Here is a 20,932-nt window from a genome sequence, read left to right as displayed (position 1 = left end):
AGGATACAGTTTAAGGCCATGCACACATCTTCATCCTCATCAGATTTCTGCACCCTAGATTTGGCATTCATCGATGATTCTTAAGCAAATCTAGTCTTTAACATAATGTTTGCAAAATGATGATTTTCCAACTCCAGCACTCCTCCATATTTACCAGCCAGCTTTTGGCATTTTGCTGTGGTCAAGAGTTCTTTCTCCCTTCTACTATCAGTATCTGCTAATGGCTCCTTTCCCGAATGGGTAGCTGTTTTCATAAATTTGTTGAATCGCTGAATGTGTATCCACAGGTGTTTAGGCCCTTCCTTCCTTTATCAACAGGGACTCATACATTTCTATTTTTTCCAATGGTTTATAATTCATTATTCTTAATAATTTTGGTGTTCAAATTGTCCCAGATTTGGCCAGCAGTCATCTACTGTTTTTCAAGGCAATATCTGAACTCAAAAGTTTCATACAGGTCATCGAGGCAGTTATTTTTTGAATAGGAGATAGACCCATATTCTTAAGATACGTAGTTGTATCACTGAGGTAGCCATGAAGTCTTTCCATGGATGGAGTTCATTTTGCAAACAGTCTCAAAACTCAATGCTGGTTTTGTTTTCTTTACATGTTCAAGAAGAGAAAGAACATTTGTTTACTGTAAATCTCCTGCCATTCTTTTGTAGTTGTTTCACAGAGAGCGCCACAAAGAATGGAATTCTCAAGGTTCAACCCCGCTGAGAGAGGGAAGGAAAGCCCTGTGTCATTAGGGGCTCCAAACTTTTGGCAAGGGAAATTTCCTTGGTCAAATTACAGCACAATTACCTCCTTTCCCCCTCCAAGGGACATTTTACTGGAAAATTGATGCTACAACAGAAGGAAAACACTTGGTAATGCTGTATCAAAGAACATTACTCCTGCTCTTTGTTGCACCTCAAGATTTATTTTAGGCATTACATTTACTTTTTGACAGAATGTTTAAAGCTGTTTCTAAATCTCCATGTTAGGATAAACTGACCATCTACAGTGAGTATTTTCTGGTTTAAAAAATACACATGTTGCCTTTTTGTTGAGTTTTAATTAACTATGAAAATAACTAACACTCTACCAGCACCTATTATGTGTGTGTTACTGATATAAAAGCTGCAGTTGTACTTATTGTGGGGTAAATTATTGTCTCACTTTATGGATGAGGAAACTGAAGCACAGAGAGTTGAGCAACATCTCCAAGGTCACAAGGTATCCAAGGTGACATTGCTAATGGCTGAGGGAGATTTGAAGCCAGTCAATATATCTGCCAAGTCTGTGCTGCAAGCGTTACACAGAGACAGGCACAGGGAATTAACATTTCTAGAAAAGATTGACCTACCTCAGATAATGAACAAACCCAACAAGCAGGCATCCCAAGTAGAAGGACAGGAAGATGAAGACACTGAAAAGACTGGATTTCACATAAACAGATTCTGAAGGGAGAGAAACAACTTTGGTCAGGTCATCCTCTGCAGAAAAGAAGACTCCATCTGAGACAGGATGGCTTAAAGGGCCCCCTCCATCATATTGATTCTTAGGTCCTAATAAATTTTTGTTCACAGCAAAACTGCTACTGGAGGTCCCCAGACATTATCCACAGCAGCTACCTTTCACAGTGATGACTTCCCAGTAGAAGCTGGGAAGGGACTTCACGATTGAGGTCCCTTTCTTTTTAGGAGGGATTTAACAAAATGCTCTGATTCCCTTTTCTATTTCTAAGGTAAATATACTTTAGTTTTCTTATGACAATTCTCTCTGGAAGGATGACAGTAATATCAAATTATATGACTGATTTTCTGACACAGGAATCTCTTCAATGCATTCTGGAGCCAACACTGACCTTTAATGGAAGGGACAATGGTCACTTCAAGGTTCTTTTTTCGCTGTAGATTCCAGGTCTGGTTTTCCTTTTCTGGTTTAAAAAAAATAAAAAAAGAACAAAGCACATTGAATCAGATAATGATTTTTTTTGGTCTCTTATCTAAACTGTTGTTCAAAAAATGTCCAGAATTAACTCTGATCACTGAATCTTATTTTAGCAAGAACTGGAGGAATATGTAACCCCCAAACCTTCAAACCATCAGAAATCCCTTTTGGTTAAGGAGACTATCATTAGACTCTCAATTTGGCCTTTGCTTGTGTGCATTTTGGTACCACTAACAGATGCAAATAAGATTGCGGCCTCCCTTCTCCAATGAAGAGGGGTGGACCCTTCCCCTGATATCCACAGCCATGTGAAGAAAACAGCTGTGAAAACAGAAGCTACCTCTTCCTTTGGCTTGTATGTTTCTAGCCAGTGCAAATTTTTCCCTCTTACATAGTCATGAAAGGGCTTGTAGTTTACCAAGGAATATTTGACATTGGCAAAATTTTGGAGCCATGTAATTAAGAGGTTAAAGAACACACTAGGAGAAATTTCACCTAAACATTAATATCAAGGAAATGATGTTACACTCAACAGTAAACACACTTTGTGTTGGTCACATGTGATTAATCACTGGCTAGTGGTCTACGTTTTCAATCATCAGCCTATTCTGCCCTTAAGGTAGCTACTGGGTAGTTAACCATAACTATTTGTGCTATGCCTAAGAGCCCCCATAACCCCTTATTATTGGGCTAAGTTGTAGCAGTTGGCTTTCTTACTATTTTTCAAGGTATAATTTTGGCAACTGAGATGCAGAATGCTGAATTTTTCTTGTCCATCATTGTGGAAATGATGACTACTGATAAATTAAGTAGCTCCATGGCTACTGGTTACCACCCCATCTTAAGAAATGGACTTTGATCGCTGTGTAAGATCATTACTTCATGGTAGCAAATATTTGTTGAGTAAAGGGCCAACCGAGTGAACTTATCTTCCATGGTCTGAGGGAATACAATGCTTCAAAAAGATGAAATGTACTAAATGACATTTTGTAGTATCAATAATACCTTTAGATCTGTTACTTTTTATCTTTTGTTTTTTTTCTCAGGTATCTCTCAGATGCCTTTCCCGTCATGATGATGGAACCAACCCTTGCTTAGTGGGAACTGGAAAGGAGGTTTCAGCTTCCCTTTCACTCCCTTCCTTCAGGTTTTGCTAAGCAGCCAAGTGTTCCTCACTAGCTCTTACCCTGGATGAAGAAAGATCCTCCACAGGCATAATCTTCAGGCTTTATCACAAATACCACGAAGAACTGCTCGCCTGGAAAATCCTTCTTCTGCATAAGACATAACAACCTTATGATAGGCGGTAAGAAAGAGGTAGAAGGGAGAAAGTCCCTGGGGGTAGGGGCAGAAAGAAAGAGGAAAGAGAAGAAAAATAAAGTTCACCCCTGCCCTCTAACTCCTTGGAAAGGACTTTCACATACCCATGATTTACTCCAGAGTATCCACTCTAAGATAATTGTTACATCCAAGAAATTAAGGTAAATAGATATACATTTCTGATTTCAATCAATTTTGTGCCTATTTGAGAGCTTAGAACTATAATAAGCACCATATAAATAATATGTGAATAGCCTATGTTTAATAACTAATGCTTACATGTTGTTTTTATTTTAGAATCTAATGATAAATCACTTTTCTAAAATGGACACACTCATCAGTTAAATAAATAATTTAGATTAGGGAGGCAAAGGACTCAGTTATCATCTTGGCTTTGAGTTACTCTAAGTATGTTTCTCTATGTGCCCATTTCCTCATCCATGAATGAAGTGTGGTTGACAAGATGAACTTTAAGGTCCATTAGAGTTCTATAACCCAGACTTAAAAAAAAAAATCATCCCCAAACTTCTGGTGTCATGTTCAGCCCACTGAGAAAATGGCTTATTTATTTATTTTTTTTATTTCAGGCATAGCCATAAATCATTTTGTTTGTTTGTTTTTTGAGAAGGAGTTTTGCTCTTGTCGCCCAGGCTGGAGTGTAGTGGTGTGATCTCGGCTCACTGCAACCTCTGCCCAAAAGGTTAGGCCCCAAAAGAGAAGTAACAATTTATTGCCAAACACATCCAGGGAAGAGAGTTACTGATATGCTTGCCCTTTATTAATTTAGTGTCCTGGATGAAATAGAATTTGAAGTTCCCTACTATAGTTATTTTTCTGTCCTTTTTTATTTGGGACCACATAATGCGGGATGCCAAGAAAGAAAGAAATACTGAAAAACAAGAGCAGATATTTGGGATATCAAATCTGAAGCCTTTGAAAATTAAAGCCTGACAAAATTTTAGGTCTCATACCTAAATTATAATTAACTTCTCTTCATTCTTGCCTTATTATTCAGTAAACAGTATCACCTTACCCTAGGGAACAGATCACACTGCAGGTACTTTAAGTAAGTACCTCCCCCAAAGCAGGGACAGAATCTCCTTGAAAATATGCTTACATGACATGTATACATTTTTGCTATAAAATTACGATTGAAATAATAATTACAAATATCATAAGATAAGCTGCTGTACAAATATGGTCCATATTCTTTTGAATCTGTCCATTCTGTTCAGAATTGAAGACCTCATTTGCTTACTGTTACTGGTATAGATTATTAGAATATGTTTAATTGCTTTAAATGGATCTGACCAACTTCACCCTAAATTGGTACCCCCAATGAGTAGACTGAAATCTTCTGGCCCTACCTCTCTGAGCAATCTGTCAGATACACATCCCATCGCACCATGGGCTCCTAATAATTGTCAAGGGGAAAGAGGCACCTGGTACAGTAGCATTGTCTACCATCACCTAGGCTTTGATTTCAATGGAGTTTTGCTCTTGTTGCCCAGGCTGGAGTGCAGTGCTGTGATCTTGGCTCACTTCAACCTCTGCCTCTTGGGTTCAAGAGATTCTCCTGCCTCAGCCTCCTGAGTAGCTGGGATTGCAGGTGTGCACCACCAAGCCCAGCTAATTTTTGTATTTTTAGTGGAGACAGGGTTTCACCATATTGGCCAGGCTGGTCTCAAACTCCTGACTTTAGGTGATCCACTCGCCTCGGCCTCCCAAAGTGCTGGGATTACAGGTGTGAGCCACTGCGCCTGGCCAGACATATTAGTTTTTAAACCAATCAGAAAGGAAAGAGATCCTAGGCACATCATGGATGGCCATCCCTTTTGGATGCTGGCCCAGTCAGTACACTATCTATTGAGCATTACCATTGGCAATAATGCCCACAGAAGCAATGTCTCACCTGTAGCGTGATGGCAGCTTTCTTGGTCATGGACTGATAGACACCATTAAATTCCACATTGTGGTCGAGATCATACACCGGGCACTGCAGCATGCATGAGGAATAAAAAGGAAAGCATCCATAATGTCATGCAATGTCATGCCACACATAGGTCCTGTCAGCATCTTTCTGCTTGGATCACAGAGCAGGGGATCCTTATTAACCAGAAACTAGGCAGTTTCCCCCCTTGAACAGTCATGACATAGTCTTCCTAAGACTTGGGGCCTCGTCCTCTAAAGTCAAAGTCATGTTATATTGAAGAGAACTATAAAAATATTGTCTTAAAGTGTATAACACTTTTTTCAATTTTCATTAACACCTCAGGAGACAGAAAGAACCGAATGTTACAATAAAAATTTAAAAGCAGAACAAATGGTAGGGTTCAATTTTAGCTTTCTCGCGGAGCCCACAACTTGGTCTTCCTGGTTCCTTGTTACAATCCTTCCCTGCTTCCTCCCTCCTTTCCTTCTTTGCTTTGTTGATTTTGGTGAAGAGTTAACTATTCTTTACCACTCCAAATTAGTGTCTGCAAACACAGTCTGCCCACTTGTGCTCACAGATACTGTTCATATTGTTTAGTAGTTTTGGAAGGGAGACACACAGTAAGAGGATGGCATGCTTCCACCCTTCTCTTTCATTTGTTCTGGAATAATATAATGCTCTATAGTAGAAGGTTGGCAAGTTATCAGCACTCACCATGATATTCTGGACTGAGACAACAGAACATGGATAAGCCATTTCAGACACCACTTTAATGATAACTGAGTCCACGTCTTTGGGAAACTTGTATAGAAAATACTGAGAATAAGAAAAAGAAAGACATGATTTATATTTACATGAATGGGATTGTTTCCTCTACTATTAGGCACAAAATTTATACGTAAATCTCCGTGAATCTCCATTAATGAATTCAGTCAGCTCTTCATCTCATACATATTGAGAAACTAAATCTGCGCAGGGCTCTGTGCCAGGCATTAAGAATATAGCAGTAAATAAGACAAAACAGCCATTTTATGCAATGTTGCTATTCCTTTTTCTAGGGTAAAAGAAATAGTCATTTATTTCTCAACTAAACTTTGCTATACTTTAGTTTGTTTCCTGTTTAAGAAGCATCCTGCCCCCTTTAAATTAAGGATAAGTGAGATATAACATGTGATAAGATTCACTTCTTTCTGTGTGGTCAATGTGACATATGAAAATTCCATATTGAAAAGCAGATAAGCCTGTTCCTCAATAATTTTAACCACCTTCCCATAGGCAAGAATTAGCACTAGACTCATCCTCCCCCTTGCCCTTTTGATCAAGAAACTTGTTGCTGGCTGGAATATAGTGAGAACATACAGAGATTCAATGACCAAGCCCCATGTGGAGTCCCCAGAAATACGTTCACAATTGTGGGCAGGCTGAGGTATCTTTTAAAAGTGTTTTTCAAGTAACACCAGAATTAGGAAACATTTTTAATTGAAAGAGGTTGTACTATTTACCCATGTAGATTATGAATCCACTGGAAAAATGTATTAACTCTAAGTCGTAAACTTGTTCTTAATGATGAAGAAAGGGGAATTCTGCCAAATAATTATAAAATATGATAACTGATTGAGAAGTTATATTAAGCCTACGATTAAGATTTTGAGAAAAGCAAAATCCGAAACAGGCTCCCAATGAAGACTCTAATAAATCTATCATGTACAGAGAGGCAAAACAAGTTAAAACTTAACTTTGTATTTCAACATCTTTTTTCCTAACCCTATTTTGAGTACCAGGACAATAAAAATGGAATCCTTTTTAATAATCCAAAGCTTTCTGATGGGGAAAAATTATCTCAGAATTAAAGAGTGTCATTAATGATGCAGTTGGAAGTCTATTCACACCTTATAACAGATGGCAATACCCCCAAGAACCCACTTAATTTTGGAGCTTGACTCAAATACATATAATACAGGGCTCTTCAAAAGATGAGGAGCATGGAATTTCCAAGAGTGTTCTTGTTTCCCAGGAAACCCATACTGTGTAACTCAAGAGCATTACTATGATTACTGTTGGCAATAATGAGCCTCATATATGTTCCCATATATGATAGTAATTGGTTTTGTGCAAGCAATAAACACCCACTGAAAGTATTAACAATTTTATCTGCAAATTACCATAAACCCCAAATAAATGTTTTTGACCCCTGCCTGACAATCTACCTTTACCAGAAAGAAGCGAATGACAAATACCCAAAGCAATGGCAGGAATTTAGGCTGAAAAATCACTATCTGGGTCCTGGCTACCTCCCCAGTTTCTGCAACCTGCTTCTAACTCCTGGAATAGAGGCAAACAGTGATTGACACAGGTTATCTGAGAATGTGCAACCGTTTGGGTGAGTTTATAGAAAAAGAAAATATTTCCTGTAATCAAAGAGGATACAAAATATAGGTGAAAATGAGACTAGTTAAGAGTAAAGTAAACCTTTCGTAGATATCAAGGAACTTGTTTTGTTTTATTAGTTTGTTCTAAGTATATTTTACTCCATTTTGGGGTTTAGATACAAATTATTTAAATTTTTTTTTCAGAGATAGGGTCTCACGCTGTCACCCAGGCTAGGGTGCAATGGCACAATCATGTATCACTGTAGTCTTGACCTCCTGGGCTCAAGTGATCCTTCTGCCTCAGCCTCCTGAGAAGTCAAAACTACAGATGCAAGTTACCATACCCGGCTAATTTTTTATTTTTTAGGTTTTTGTAGAGACAGGGTCTTGCTATGTTGCCCAGGCTGGTCTTGAACTCTTGGCCTCAAGCAATACTTCTGCCTCAGCCTCCCAAAGTGTTGGGATTACAGGTGCAAGCCACCACACCTGATCAGTATATCATATTTATTATAGCTCTGTACAGGACTGTTAGACTATACAGTTCCTGTAGTTAGAGCGGAAGTTATTCCTCTTCTTTTTTTTTTTTTTTTTGAGACAGAGTCTCGCTCTGTCGCCCAGGCTGGAGTGCAGTGCCGCAATCTTGGCTCACTGCAAGCTCCGCCTCCCGGGTTCACGCCATTCTCCTGCCTCAGCCTCCCGAGTAGCTGGGACTACAGGCGCCCGCCACCATGCCCGGGTCATTTTTTGTATTTTTTTAGTAGAGACGAGGTTTCACCGTGTTAGCCAGGATGGTCTCGATCTCCTGACCTCGTGATCTGCCTGCCTCGGCCTCCCAAAGTGCTGGGATTATAGGCGTGAACCATCGCGCCCGGCCTATTCCCCTTCTACTTTGGGTTTCTCTCTTTGCACCTAGTAATTAGTGCTTTTAAAATATTTCTTGAAATTAAATTGTCAATAAATGTTGAGGGCAATATATCAAGGGCCTTTGGCCCTCTCCTGCCACTGGGTGGCAGTATACATGCATTGCAGAGACTTTTACAGACAGGTAGTTTAAAAGCGGATTGGAGTTGGTTCATTCAGGCTTGGGAGAGCTGATTGTGCATTAGTCACTTCCCAGCTGTTCAGTGACATCACAGTGGGAGCTTAAAATCAGCCACAGTGGAGGTATTTACACCACAGAAATGGGCAAATGCTACAAATCAGGGCTTTCTCTCTGAGAACCAGTTGTTAACTATTTACCAGCACAGCAGTATTTGTAGTATATTTACAACAAGTCCATGTTAATCCCAGTTTTACTACTCCAAAGCAAAACCTAAGTAGCTATTTATAACCAAAGCTATATTATGGACTAAAGAAAATGTACAACAAATAAACTTGTTTCAAACATGCTATTATACAGAGTTTTGTCTTCAGAAGCTTATGAAAGAAAAAAGGAAGGTAGCTAGAAATGACACCAGAAAAACAGCCTGACTTAATCCAAGTTTTCATGTATTTATTCTATTTGTGGTTATGGTTTAATGGAGAGCACAACACAAATATCTAATTCTCCTGATGTTTTTTGTCAACATTCTGGCTCTTTCTTTATGAGAGGAGAAACTAATTTACTACACTTATAACATTGTAAACATTAAAATGTCTTATTTTCGTTGTATTTCCAGGTCAATTAATTATTTGTGCATCTGTTTGGTGTCAGCCTTTTACTACCTATCCCCACTACCACTTCCCAGCTATCAGGTTCATAATGGCAGAAGTCGTGTCTCTCCGTTCTTAACCTTTGTGTCTCCAGCACCGGGTGCAGTCTAACAATGTTCTTGGTGCATAGCGGGCACACGATTTTCTCAATGAAGATTGAACCAACGAACACCTGAAAACAAATAGCATGCCACCCATTTTATACCAATTAAGGTGATATGATTAAATATTGTGTCCAAAATTCCAGTAACACAAGGAATAAAGTGGAATACAAATATACTTCAAGTTGTGAAAGGTCAAGGGCAACACCACACGCTAACTCTACCAGGGTAACATGGTTTCACTAACAGGCAGGCAACACCAACAGGTAGGATGTTGATAACTCTTGGAACCCCTTCACTTACCTGAGGTTGAGAGGGGCTGGCAGTAAAGTGAAAGGCAACATTTGTCCTGAGAAACGTAAGTGGCAGAAGGGAAAGGGGAAAAGTGAGAGAAAAGCATAAGTTAGTGATCAAAAATTATTTATTTAAAAGAAAGCCATCTTAAAGTAGACTCAAGGAGAGCTTCACCCTTGGTGAGGGGAGTTCCGGTCCCATGAAACTGACAAAGTAGACTGCATGGGGACTTGGTGGTTTCAACTCTCAAGAATGACCAAACTGGGAAAGGGGATTATTATTTTTATATCTTTAAATATCCATGAAGCCATATCTATATAAGGTAGTTTATTTACTTTTGTAGCCACTTTTGCCTTGGGACTCTCTTGTGCTTGATTTTACAATCAAGCACAGGGTTTAGGTAACCGAAGTGGGCTGAAAGAGAGGGGAAACCCAGGTTCAAGGTCCTTTTGGATAATGTAGATACATTTCAAAATAATTTTGATAGACCCATGGCAAAATGGGTCACCTTTTACCAAACACAGTGAATAGATAACCACATGGGATGGTGCCTAGGGACAGAAGCAGGCCCTTACCATCCCCTAATAGCTCCCCGATTGCCTGCCATGCTGGCTGAAATTCCCCAAGATTTAGTTCCGTTTAGGTTAGACATTGCCTTCCAAGACCCTCCTTTAAAACATAAATACCACCAAAAGAATATAATGAGGTTTTTTTTCTCTTCAATTGGTAATTTACTGTGAATTACATTAGTAGATACTTTCATTCTTCCATGTAAGACAGCAATGATCTAGGCACTGAAGAAAGGAGAGTGTGAAGAGTTAGGAAGCATAAATTGGTGGTATAGAGGGCTGTCTGCTGTGAGCATCTGTGAAACAGTTCAAGTGTTTGTCACAAAGACAAATGTGGTCTTCTCTATAGTTTTATAAGGACTACTTTGGGCTTTTGCTCTTTCTGGCTTTTGCCTCATCATTAGCCATGAAGATCATGCACACAAGTCCACAGCAGTCTCAGATCCCCAGGCTGCTGAAACGCTGCACCTGGGAGTGTGTGCCCCTGCCCCTCCAACGTGCCCTGCATTTCTGGGCATCTGAACTTGAACTTCTGGGATTTCTCATCAGCTCCACCCCCTGGGGCTCTCTGAAGATTTTTTTCTTTCCACTCTAATTTTTCTTTCATAAAAATTAAATACCTGTTTTAAAAGTAATGATTTCTTTAGAAAGGACATTTCAAGACATTTAAGCAAGAGGTGTATAATTAGAGGTGTTATTTAGAAGTCATAAAATTTGAGCACTATTTATAAAGGTAATGACCACAATTTAGGCTGTCATCAGGCTGGGCTCGGAATTTAGCTCGCAACAATAGATGTAATTTTTATATATCTACTTGCAACAGAAATCATAATCAATGTTGAGGATTGGTTCTTCTGAAGCAGAACTGAAAACTTCTGTCCTTAAATCACCTAAAGAAGCTAAAGTGAGTGTCAAACCCAGTTATGTTTCTGCTCCAGAGAGTCCTTGGCCAGAGTTTGGACCTGTGACACTGTGTGTGGGCTGGGTAGAGCCCTTTCAGCAGTCTGGGAGTGTCTCCCGCTGTTACCAGGGCAACATGAGACCTTCAATTCTTTGTTGCCAGATCAGAGAACAAAGAAGACATGATTTTCTTGGCTGGCAACATGACTTCTCCTTACTCTCTTGTCTGCACCCTGATCTTTCAAGTCCATGGGTTCCTCATGACAGCATGAAATTTGCAGAAGCAACCCATTTTTTTTTTGCCAGAGATTTTAATTTTCCCCATCATTTGAGTTTCAGTCATAATACTAAATGTATGAAGATTTGATATTCACTTTCTGTTTTTTCTTGTTCTTTATGTTTTATTTGCTAGTACAATGCATGCAAACTTGTAAAACATGTTACTGTGTTTAAGACTACCATTTATGTCCTCTCTTTCTCATGGAGTCGGCAGTATGTGCAAAATAAACATTGTATCTGTTGCAGATGAAATATTCTGCTTCCTTCCACATGAACCCTAACAGAGGTGGGGAAGGTTTATTTTGTTAGGGGTCATTGACAACAGAACAAAGCTAACTGAAGCTCATGGATTGTTAGTTTTAGAGAAAGAAGTATAAAAATTTCAACTGATTTGTTTTAAAAATTAAACAAATTTTAACATGTTTATGTTATGTTTATTTGTTAAACATAAGAGGCTAAAAAACAATTTTGTTTCCTTGTGCTGGCTATTTCAAGAAAAGGGAGAAGGGAGAAGAAACCCATGGACTTGAGAGATGGGGGTGCAGATAGGGGAGTCAGGAGAAGAGGCAGAAAGGGGCCCATGGGTCGGGGGTAGAGAGAGGGAGAAGAAATACAGAGAGGAGAGTAATCAAGTAGAAGAAAAAGAAAAGGGATGGGACAAAAGACTACATAGAAAGAGAGGCAGGACAAACTTTCAGTAGTTTTTGAGGTGAGCACCAGAGAGGACTGTGAGATTCACAGCACCTTACTCATCTTGATTAACAAGCCCCTAGCACAGAGCACAGTGTGCATTCAAAGCCTCTCCTTTGTTTGTTGAAGGAAATGATATCCTATTATTCACTTGAACTATGAACTTCAGAATATCATTCCCTATTATCTCCTTCTGCCATCTGCTATGAACTCCCTTCAGGACTGTAGCTTTCCCACCGACCTTCTTGTCATTGGGAACCGTCTGCCCTTCATTCCTCTGGTCTAAGTATAAACTCCGCACTCATGTACTTAATTCTCATTCTTTCTATCATTCTCTGGGACTTTGCATCTACAAATATCCAACTCTCCTATGAATTTAATCTGCCTTTCTACCTCTTTGTTTATAAATATATTCTAGTCTCAACCATTTTCAAAATAAATAACAAACACCCCACCCAAATGCCTCCCTTTTCCCTGGATCGCCATCCTTTAATGTCATCCTATGTCCTTCCTCTCTTCACAAACCAGCTGCTTCTAGGAGTATTCCATGTTTATCTCTCTTTCATTCTTTCCTCCACCCACTGCTATCAGGATTCTTTCTCCACCACTCCCTTGAAATTTCCTTTGCTAAGGGTAAGAGTCACCTCCTGTCTTAGCCTATTCAGGCAGCTATAACAAAAATATTGTCAACTTGGCGACTTATAAAGAATGGAAATCTATTATTTCTTACAGTTTTACAGGCTAGCAGGTTCAAGATCAAGGTGTCTTATGAGAGCCTGCTTCCTCATAGATGGTGCCTTCTCACTGCATCCTCATGTGGTGTAAAGGACAGAGGGCCTTTCTGGGGACTCTTTCATAAAGGTATTAATCCCATTCACAAGGGCTCCACTCTCACGACCTAATCATCTCCCAAAGGCCCCACCTCCAAGTACCATCACTGTGGAGATTTCAATATGAATTTTGGGGAACGTAAACATTGAAACCATAGCACTATCTAATCGCTAAATCCAGTGACTTAACCCCCAGGGATTTCTCCCACACCTCTGGCTGTGTCTACTCAGCCCCTTATGATAGCTTCAGTTTCTCAGATCATCCCTTAAATGAGAATGTTACCCACAGCCTTGTTCTTGATCAACTCGTTTTACAATGTGTATCCAGCTGCTGTAAATACCACAATAATGCCAGTGAATCTCAAGTCCCTGTGTCCAGCCCAGGGCCATCTCCTGAGCCCCAGTCACAGAATAGTGATCCCCTGCTGGGCTTCTGCACTTGACCATCCCTTGAGCACCTCAAACTCCACATGATAAAAGGGAATGTGCTGTCACTTCCCTGATCCTGACCTACTATGTCCCTTTGTCAGTAAACCTCACCAGACTTCTGACATCACTGTAGGAGTCACGTTGGACTACCCCCTTTCTATCGCTTTCCACATTTGATTAATTACCAGGTCCTACTCATTCTATTAATGTAAAAGTAACCTGCCACCACCTGGAGCACCATGTTTGCTCAGTACAGCATCATTAAGAGAGAAAAAAAAAAAAAGGAATGTAAATCTTTATTGTGGTCTCCTCCAAAATACCAAAGGTAATTATATAGTATGACACATAGCAAAATGGCCTAAAATTCTCTTATCCACCCATTTCTTCAAAAAATCTATTACTTTTCACAGCATAGTAGCTGAGCTATCTCACTCACACACTCTCTCCTCTTAAAACAGACTCAAGATCCCTACTTAGAAGGCTAGAGGAGGGCTGAAGGCTGCAAGTATTCATGGAGGACTATAAATTTTATTCTGCCACATATATTTGCTGAATTATGAATTATCTCCATGTGTACTATTTGACTCGTTTTCTCCCTTACAACCTCGTTGCTGCCATACACATTCCAGTTCTAATCATTTTTTATTCTTCTCCATTCAGATAACTTTTCATTTGCCTGTTTGTCCCTCATCTTTCCTCTCTGTAATTCCTCTTCCACACTGCCACTCATGTCATCTCTAGAAATCAGATCTCTGAATGCTATCCTGTTGCTCACAATCCTTTAATGGCTCCCATAATCTGAAAGATGAAGTTCTACTCCATAGTCTAGCATCCAACATCTTAAAGATCAAAGTTGGGCACTGCCTGTTTCTCCAGCCCTATCTCCTGTAACCCTGTCTTGCCCAGGCATCATGTGGACCAGGCTTCTTGATGTGTTCCTGAAGACTGCACTAGTCTGCCTAACTGTAACTCAGAGCTCTCCCCTAAGTGTCATGTTAGTATACATCCATCACTTTGCCAGATATCTGTATTTCAAACCCAACCTGTCCCAAAGTGAAGTTATCATCTGTTCTTTTTCTTATCAAAATTCTCATTTTCTCTTAGTGGCCCCACCACCTACAAGCTACACTGGCATTATTGACTCTCTCTTTTCTTTTTCCCCTCATATCTAATAAAATTTCAGCAATTTCACCTCTCCTAATATTTCAATTCACCTCCTCATTATTTATCTTGACCACTGCATCAGCCTTCTAACTTCTCTGCATCCTGTTTTGTCCTCTTCAAATCCATTCTCCACACAACTATCACAATATAGACAACTGTTTAATTTTTTTTTTTTTTTTTTTGTGAGACGGAGTCTTGCTCTATGGCCCAGGCTGGAGTACAGTGGTGCAATCTCAGCTCACTGCAACCTCTGCCTCCTGGGTTCAAGTGATTCTCCTGCCTCAGCCCGCCAGGTAGCTGGGATTACAGGCGTGCACCACCATGCCCAGCTAGTTTTTGAATTTTTTAGTAGAGACGGAGTTTCACCATATTGGCCAGGTTTGTCTTGAACTCCTGACCTCAGGTGATCTGCCCGCCTTGGTCTCCCAAAGTGCTGGGATTACAGATGTTTAAATTTCCTAATGCCCCTTCTTAAGATCCTCCTACGCCATGATCACAGGCTTGCCTGTTTCTGTGGCCATCTGCTGTTGCCTGCCTGCAATTTCACACTCTAGCAATACTAAACACCTGGGCACTGGAGTGTAGAAAAAGAGTAGTAGCACAGTTTATGTGTGTGTGTGTGTGTGTGTGCAGAGGATAGGTAGATGGCACCAAGCAATGCTTTAAAGTAGAGTTGTTTCAATTTTAAAGGAATTTTGCAGAGATGGGGTCTCGTTTTGTTGCTCAGCCTAGAGTGCAGTGGCACAATCATGGCTCACAGCAGCCTCAAACTCCTGGGCTCAATCAGTCCTCTTGCCTCAACCTCCTGAGTAACTGGATCTACAGGCGCACACCATCATGTCTGGCTAATTTTTTTGGTTTTTAATTTTTTAGAGACTATGTTGCCTAGGCCAGTCTTGAACTCCTGGCCTTAAGTCATCCTCCTGCCTCAGCCTCCTGAGTAGCTGGGATTACAGGCGGGAGCCACTGTGCTCTGCTAGTAAAGTTGGATTTAAATAAATGTTTCATGGAATTGAGAGACATATTTAGAGAAACACAAACAATTGGGAGGACAGTTTTAACTAGAAAGTAGAAATAGCTCACTATGGCGAGAAGAGCACAGAACTGGGAGTCAGAAGTACAATTTAGTCTTGATTTTGCCCTTTCCTAGCTGTGTGAATTTGAACAAGTCACTTAACTTCTCTGGGCATCAGTTTGCTCATCTGTAAAAATGAGGCAGGTGGATTAGATTCCCAAAGATCCTTCAGTTCTTAAAATGTATGATTCTAGGGGAAAAAAGTTCCCAAAATGTGTTCCATATACATTATAGGCTGCCACTCAAAAACATACAATAGAAACTTCAATCTTAGAGATTTCGAATTACTTCTTCAGTGTTTCTCTCAATGCCTGAGCCCAGTTCTCATCACAATCCTCAGCTCTTCCTCATTACCATCATCCTCTGGTTCCAGGTTACCAGCAAGGCTGGTGTGTAAATAGTGATTTTGAAATGCTCTTAAAGTCTGGTTGCTGAGGCTAAATCATATTATGAGGTAAAAACAGAAAGCAACATGAGGGAATAGATTTGCAGTTTCACCAGTGTGCAAATAATTCATTAACACTCGCTACAGTTGTGACCTTATGACTTTATTTTCACAGAATTCAGTTCTCAAAAGGTTCTAATTAACCTTACAGAAGACCATTCCTACAATTCAAATATGCTACCACCAAGTGACACTGCCGCTGCTACCAGGTGACACTTGATTGATTGATTAAAACAGATCAGTTGATAAAGGCAAGGCTTCTCTGCAGTTCAAACTGCACTCTGTGCAAGTACTGTAACACGTTATCACTCCCATCAAATGTGTAACTCCCATCAAATGTGTATTCCCATATGGTTAAATATCACAAGTAGATTTTTAAATTATTAAATTAGGCCAGGCACGGTTGCTCATGCCTGTAATACCAGCACTTTGGGAGGCCGAGGCGGGTGGATCGCTTGAGCCCAGGGGTTCGAGACCAGTCTGGGCAACATGGTCAAATCCGTCTCTACTAAAAATACAAAAATTAGCCGGGCATGGTGGCACACACCTGTAATCCCAGCTACTTGGGAGGCTGAGGCACAAGAAATGCTTGAACCCAGGAGGTGGAGGTTGCAGTGAACCAAGATCATGCCATTGCACTCCAGCCTGGTGATACAGCAAGACTCGGTCTCAAAAAATATATATTAAATTAAACTGAAGCACCATATTTAGAAATCGTTTTAGGGTAGTGGTTCGCAACACTGGCTGCATGTTAGAAACACCTGGGGAACTTTAAACACTTTACCAGTGCCCAAACCTCTCCCCTACAGCCTCTGATTTAATTGCTCTGGGTGGATCTTATTCACCAGAGAATCTTTTTCTCCTTGTTCTTGTGGAGGATAGAGTGTTCTTTGCTCTTAAAATTATCATGTCACCTTTTTCAACACCAGGATTAATGGAGGGACTTGAGAAAAAATGCTGTGACTCCTTCTCCATCCTTCTGACCACTCATTCATTTATCTGTCCACGTTTCTGTATGGGTATAACACTATGTCAAGGAGGGTAGAGAGGACCAAGATAAATATTTGAGTCCTATTAGCAACTCTACTGGCTACAGATGTTTTTATAAACTGCCTTAAATTTAAGGAGAACTTTACTGTAGAACCAAACTTTCTGATCAGAAAAATAAGCTGCAAAACAGTGACATTTACGATTTTGAAATATTCTGATTTTTTAAAAAATTAACTTTTTAATTGAAATATAACAAACATGTATTATAGAAAAGTGTGCAGTTATAAGCATATATTTGAATAAATTATTGTCAAACATAGCCATGTACTTCTCTCCTCCCCAAAGGTACCACTATTCTGACTTCCAGCATCACAGAATAGTTTTGCCTGCCTTTAAATTTTATATAAATGGAATAAAATAGCATACATTTCTTTTGTCTGGCTTCGTTTTTTTTTTTTTTTGAGAGGGAGTCTCACTCCTTCACCCAGGCTGGAGTGCATTGGCATGATCTCGGCTCACTGCAACCTCCACCTCCCAGGCTCAAGCATTCTCCTGCCTCAGCCTCCGGATTAGCTGGGACAACAGGCGCCTGCCACCATGCCCAGCTAATTTTTTTTTTTTTTTATTTCTAGCACAGACGGGGTTTCACCATGTTGGTCAGGCTGGTCTCGCTCTCCTGACCTCAGGTGATCCACCTGCCGTGGCCTCCCAAAGTGCTGGGATCACAGGCGTGAGCCACCGCACCTGGCCTGGCTTCTTTTTCTCAACATTGTGAGATGTATCCATGTTGTTGGGTATAGCAATAGTTTGTTCATTGTTATTTTTGTGTAGTATCCCACTGAATGAATACCACAATGAGATATCTAGGAGTTGGGTATACATCAAAGGAGTGGAATGTAGGCCTTTCAAATTATAGCAATTTGGTAGTTGTAATGGAATCACATTATGGTTTTAATTTACATTTCTGTTTTTTTTCTTTTCTTTTTTTTTTTTTTTTGAGACAGAGTCTTGCTGTGTCGCCCAGGCTGGGGTGCTGTGTCGCCCAGGCTGGGGTGCAGTGGCGCGATCTCGGCTCACTGCAAGCTCCGCCTCCCAGGTTCATGCCATTCTCCTGCCTCAGCCTCCCAAGTAGCTGGGATTACAGGCGCCCGCCACCGTGCCTGGCTAATTTTTTGTATTTTTAGTAGAGACGGGGTTTCACTGTGTTAGCCAGGATGGTCTCGATATCCTGACCTCGTGATCCACCTGCCTCGGCCTCCCAAAGTGCTAGGATTACAGGAGTGAGCCACCACACCCGGCCTTAATTTACATTTCTTATAGCTAATGAGGTTGTGTTTTTTTGACTATTTGGGTAGCTTCTTTAGTGAAGTGTCCAAATCTCATGATTATTTTTTTGATGAGCTTGCCTGTTTATTTTAGTTTTTTTAAAAACGGGGAAAATAATACTAGTCACACCAAGAAAGGACAAAGCCACATTCCTACCTATGTTACTAACCTGGAAGGAGAAAACAGGAGTAATAATAAGGACAAGAAAAATAGCTTAATGTCTTCCCTAGAACTAAAATAAAACTTTCTTCAAGAGTGTGGCACTGGTTGGGAATACAAAAGTATTTAGTCACCAGTCATTCTTGCCTATACTTCAGGCTGGACAGGATCCTCACACTGATCCCTGTAAACAGATTCACCTGTGAGGTCAACCACTCTTACCTTCTGCACTCCCACTCTTTTGTATAGATTAAGGCCCTGCTGCTCAGTTATGGGCAGGAGAGTTCGGGAAGTGCTAAAATCATATGCTAAGTGGATAATTTCCTTCCAGAGTACCAGTCTGTAAGGATGGAAGATGAATTGAGCATCCACAAGCACAGGAAACACAGACAGGTAAACAGAGAAAGTCCCGCTTACCGGAGCTGGAAGTGCTTCAGCTTGGTAACTAGCAGTTTGTACTGAGCACCCAGGGGTGCCATGGATGCGACATCTACAAATATCAGTTGCTGCAAGGGTCCCGTCTCATTGGTTGCTTCTGAGGGACACAAGGTGCGGCTCACTTCTTGATAGTTGTAGCTCCTCTGGTATCTGAAGCAGCCAATATAGGGGAAAAAAATAAACAAGGACAAGAAAGGGACTCGGTGAATGAGCAGGGAAAGGAGCCTATCTCATTTTGCTTCTCTCCAAATTCATTTTCAGGTCCTTATGTTTTGAATTTTAGACTGGAACTATCAATAGTAATTTTAGAACTAGTGTTGTTGGCATTGGGTTGTATGATATAATAACAGGGATGTGAGGACTGTTCTGTGCTGACTAGTTCACTTAAGCGGTATCTACATTACGCTAAGCCATTCTCCTAATTCAATGAGGAATAAATATCCAATTTGATGGGGAAACTGTCATGATAAAACAACCAGCTGATTCCATTTTCATCTCTTCAAGCTATTGCTAAAGTAGAGAGTAAAGAAAGCCCTGAGTCCAAGTCAAAGCTAACAGAGTTAGTATTTCAGTCCTCGAGTTCTTCAACCTTTAAAAAAAATGTTATGTGTCCATTTTGCATGCCTTCCAAGTTTTTTTTATTAGTGCAGTAGTATCTTATACACTTCTCCCCTGAAAAAGTAGAAACTCGAGGAGGGCAGGCACTTTGTTGTTTTTCCTCTGCTGTGTCTCCAGCACCCAACACTTAATAGGGCTCAATAAATATTATTGAATGAAGAATGCAAACACACGATGGGCATTTTGAAGAACACGGGAAGAGTTACTCACTTATGTTAACTGCTAGACATAGCCCATTGGAGGGCTATTGGTTGACCCAGTACCCCAAAGCTACAGAGGATCACGGTATGTTTTTAAAATGGTAAAAGCTCTTCTAGGTGTGGCCAATCTAGGTAGAGTGCTCATCTAATAATTGAACAGAGCGAACAGGTCAGGGCATGCACCATGATCATTATTTGCACCCCGTATGCAGAATGTCTTGACATTCCAAATGTCTGATTTTTCCTTTCAATAGGGAAAAGACCAATTAAGTTCTACGACATTGAAGAAAACTAAACATAGTGAAGTTGCCTGGGAGAAAACCCACTTACAGTCCTTGGAAGAGCAGAGGAACCTGCCAGGACAGCACCTCTTTCTGCTGGCGAACCACAACAAGGACCGGGTAGTTGAGATTCTCAGAGGAACTGTTCACATACACCCTCACGGCGGTCACCTGCATGGCAGGGTAGAAAGAGGTAATGCAAAACGTGCACATACACACATGCAAACACACACACACACACACACAAACACACACAAACACACACACCATAGTTGCCATGTGAGGCTCAGAAACACTTTAATTTCTGATATTTGCTTCTCATGATAGGTAATCCAAATGCCCCAGTTGTTTCTCCTCATTCATATTGTAACCAGAGTGGGTCTCAACCTTGATTGCACATTGAAATTGCATGGGGAGAATTTTTTAAAATGATGCCTAAATCCAACCTGCCAAAATTCTGATTCAGTTAATTTTAGATGAGACCAAATTATAAAGTCTTCAAACAGCAAGCTGAGGAATTTGAACGGAGCAGGCAACACAAGATTTTGAGAATGAACCCAGAACAGAAAAAGAAAGATACGGATGTGCTTTTCTTCTTATTTGAATATAAATGCTAAAGATACAAATATCTAAAAATAAAACAACACACACAAAGCCACCCTCCTTCAAAAACAAATCCCATGAGACCTTCAATTGCTGAAAAACTTCAATTTTGGGTTGGTAAATCATTCTGTGTTTCAAATCAAAATGTTATGACCACATTTTATTAAAGCCTAACAGATGGCCTGATGTTCCCACCAACAATAAATCATGACGCTTCCCCAGAACAGACATCACAGGGCTGAGTAATCTTCTCTTTCCCTTGCTCTAAGGTATACATCAATCCTTGACCCAA

At 40.3% G+C, this 20,932-nt stretch overlaps 1 protein-coding gene across 9 annotated transcripts in view; it reads right to left on the bottom strand.

Annotated features, from left to right (window-relative positions):
* The window catches only part of SIDT1 (SID1 transmembrane family member 1), a 100,659-nt gene that overhangs the window by 42,946 nt on the left and 36,781 nt on the right, over positions 1-20,932 (bottom strand). For 4 of the 9 annotated variants that reach the window (XM_003950161.6, XM_063807011.1, XM_526266.9 and 1 more), the window contains exons 2-9: positions 20,087-20,208; positions 18,918-19,088; positions 9,654-9,699; positions 5,903-6,004; positions 5,168-5,251; positions 3,122-3,209; positions 1,850-1,921; positions 1,349-1,442 (exon numbers count right to left, since the gene is read on the bottom strand). In XM_003950161.6, the coding sequence (XP_003950210.1) occupies positions 1,349-1,442; positions 1,850-1,921; positions 3,122-3,209; positions 5,168-5,251; positions 5,903-6,004; positions 9,654-9,699; positions 18,918-19,088; positions 20,087-20,208 (779 nt within the window). Of the gene's footprint in view, positions 1-1,348; positions 1,443-1,849; positions 1,922-3,121; positions 3,271-5,167; positions 5,252-5,902; positions 6,005-9,653; positions 9,700-18,917; positions 19,089-20,086; positions 20,209-20,932 lie in introns of those variants that run through there. The other 5 variants (XM_063807014.1, XM_063807015.1, XM_063807013.1 and 2 more) reach the window with 3 other exon arrangements.

This window comes from Pan troglodytes, chromosome 2 (assembly GCF_028858775.2).
Source record: "Pan troglodytes isolate AG18354 chromosome 2, NHGRI_mPanTro3-v2.0_pri, whole genome shotgun sequence".
NCBI classification, from domain to species: domain Eukaryota; kingdom Metazoa; phylum Chordata; class Mammalia; order Primates; family Hominidae; genus Pan; species Pan troglodytes.
Note: the sequence above shows the minus strand (reverse complement) of the source record. Positions and strands in the feature narration are given on the sequence as shown.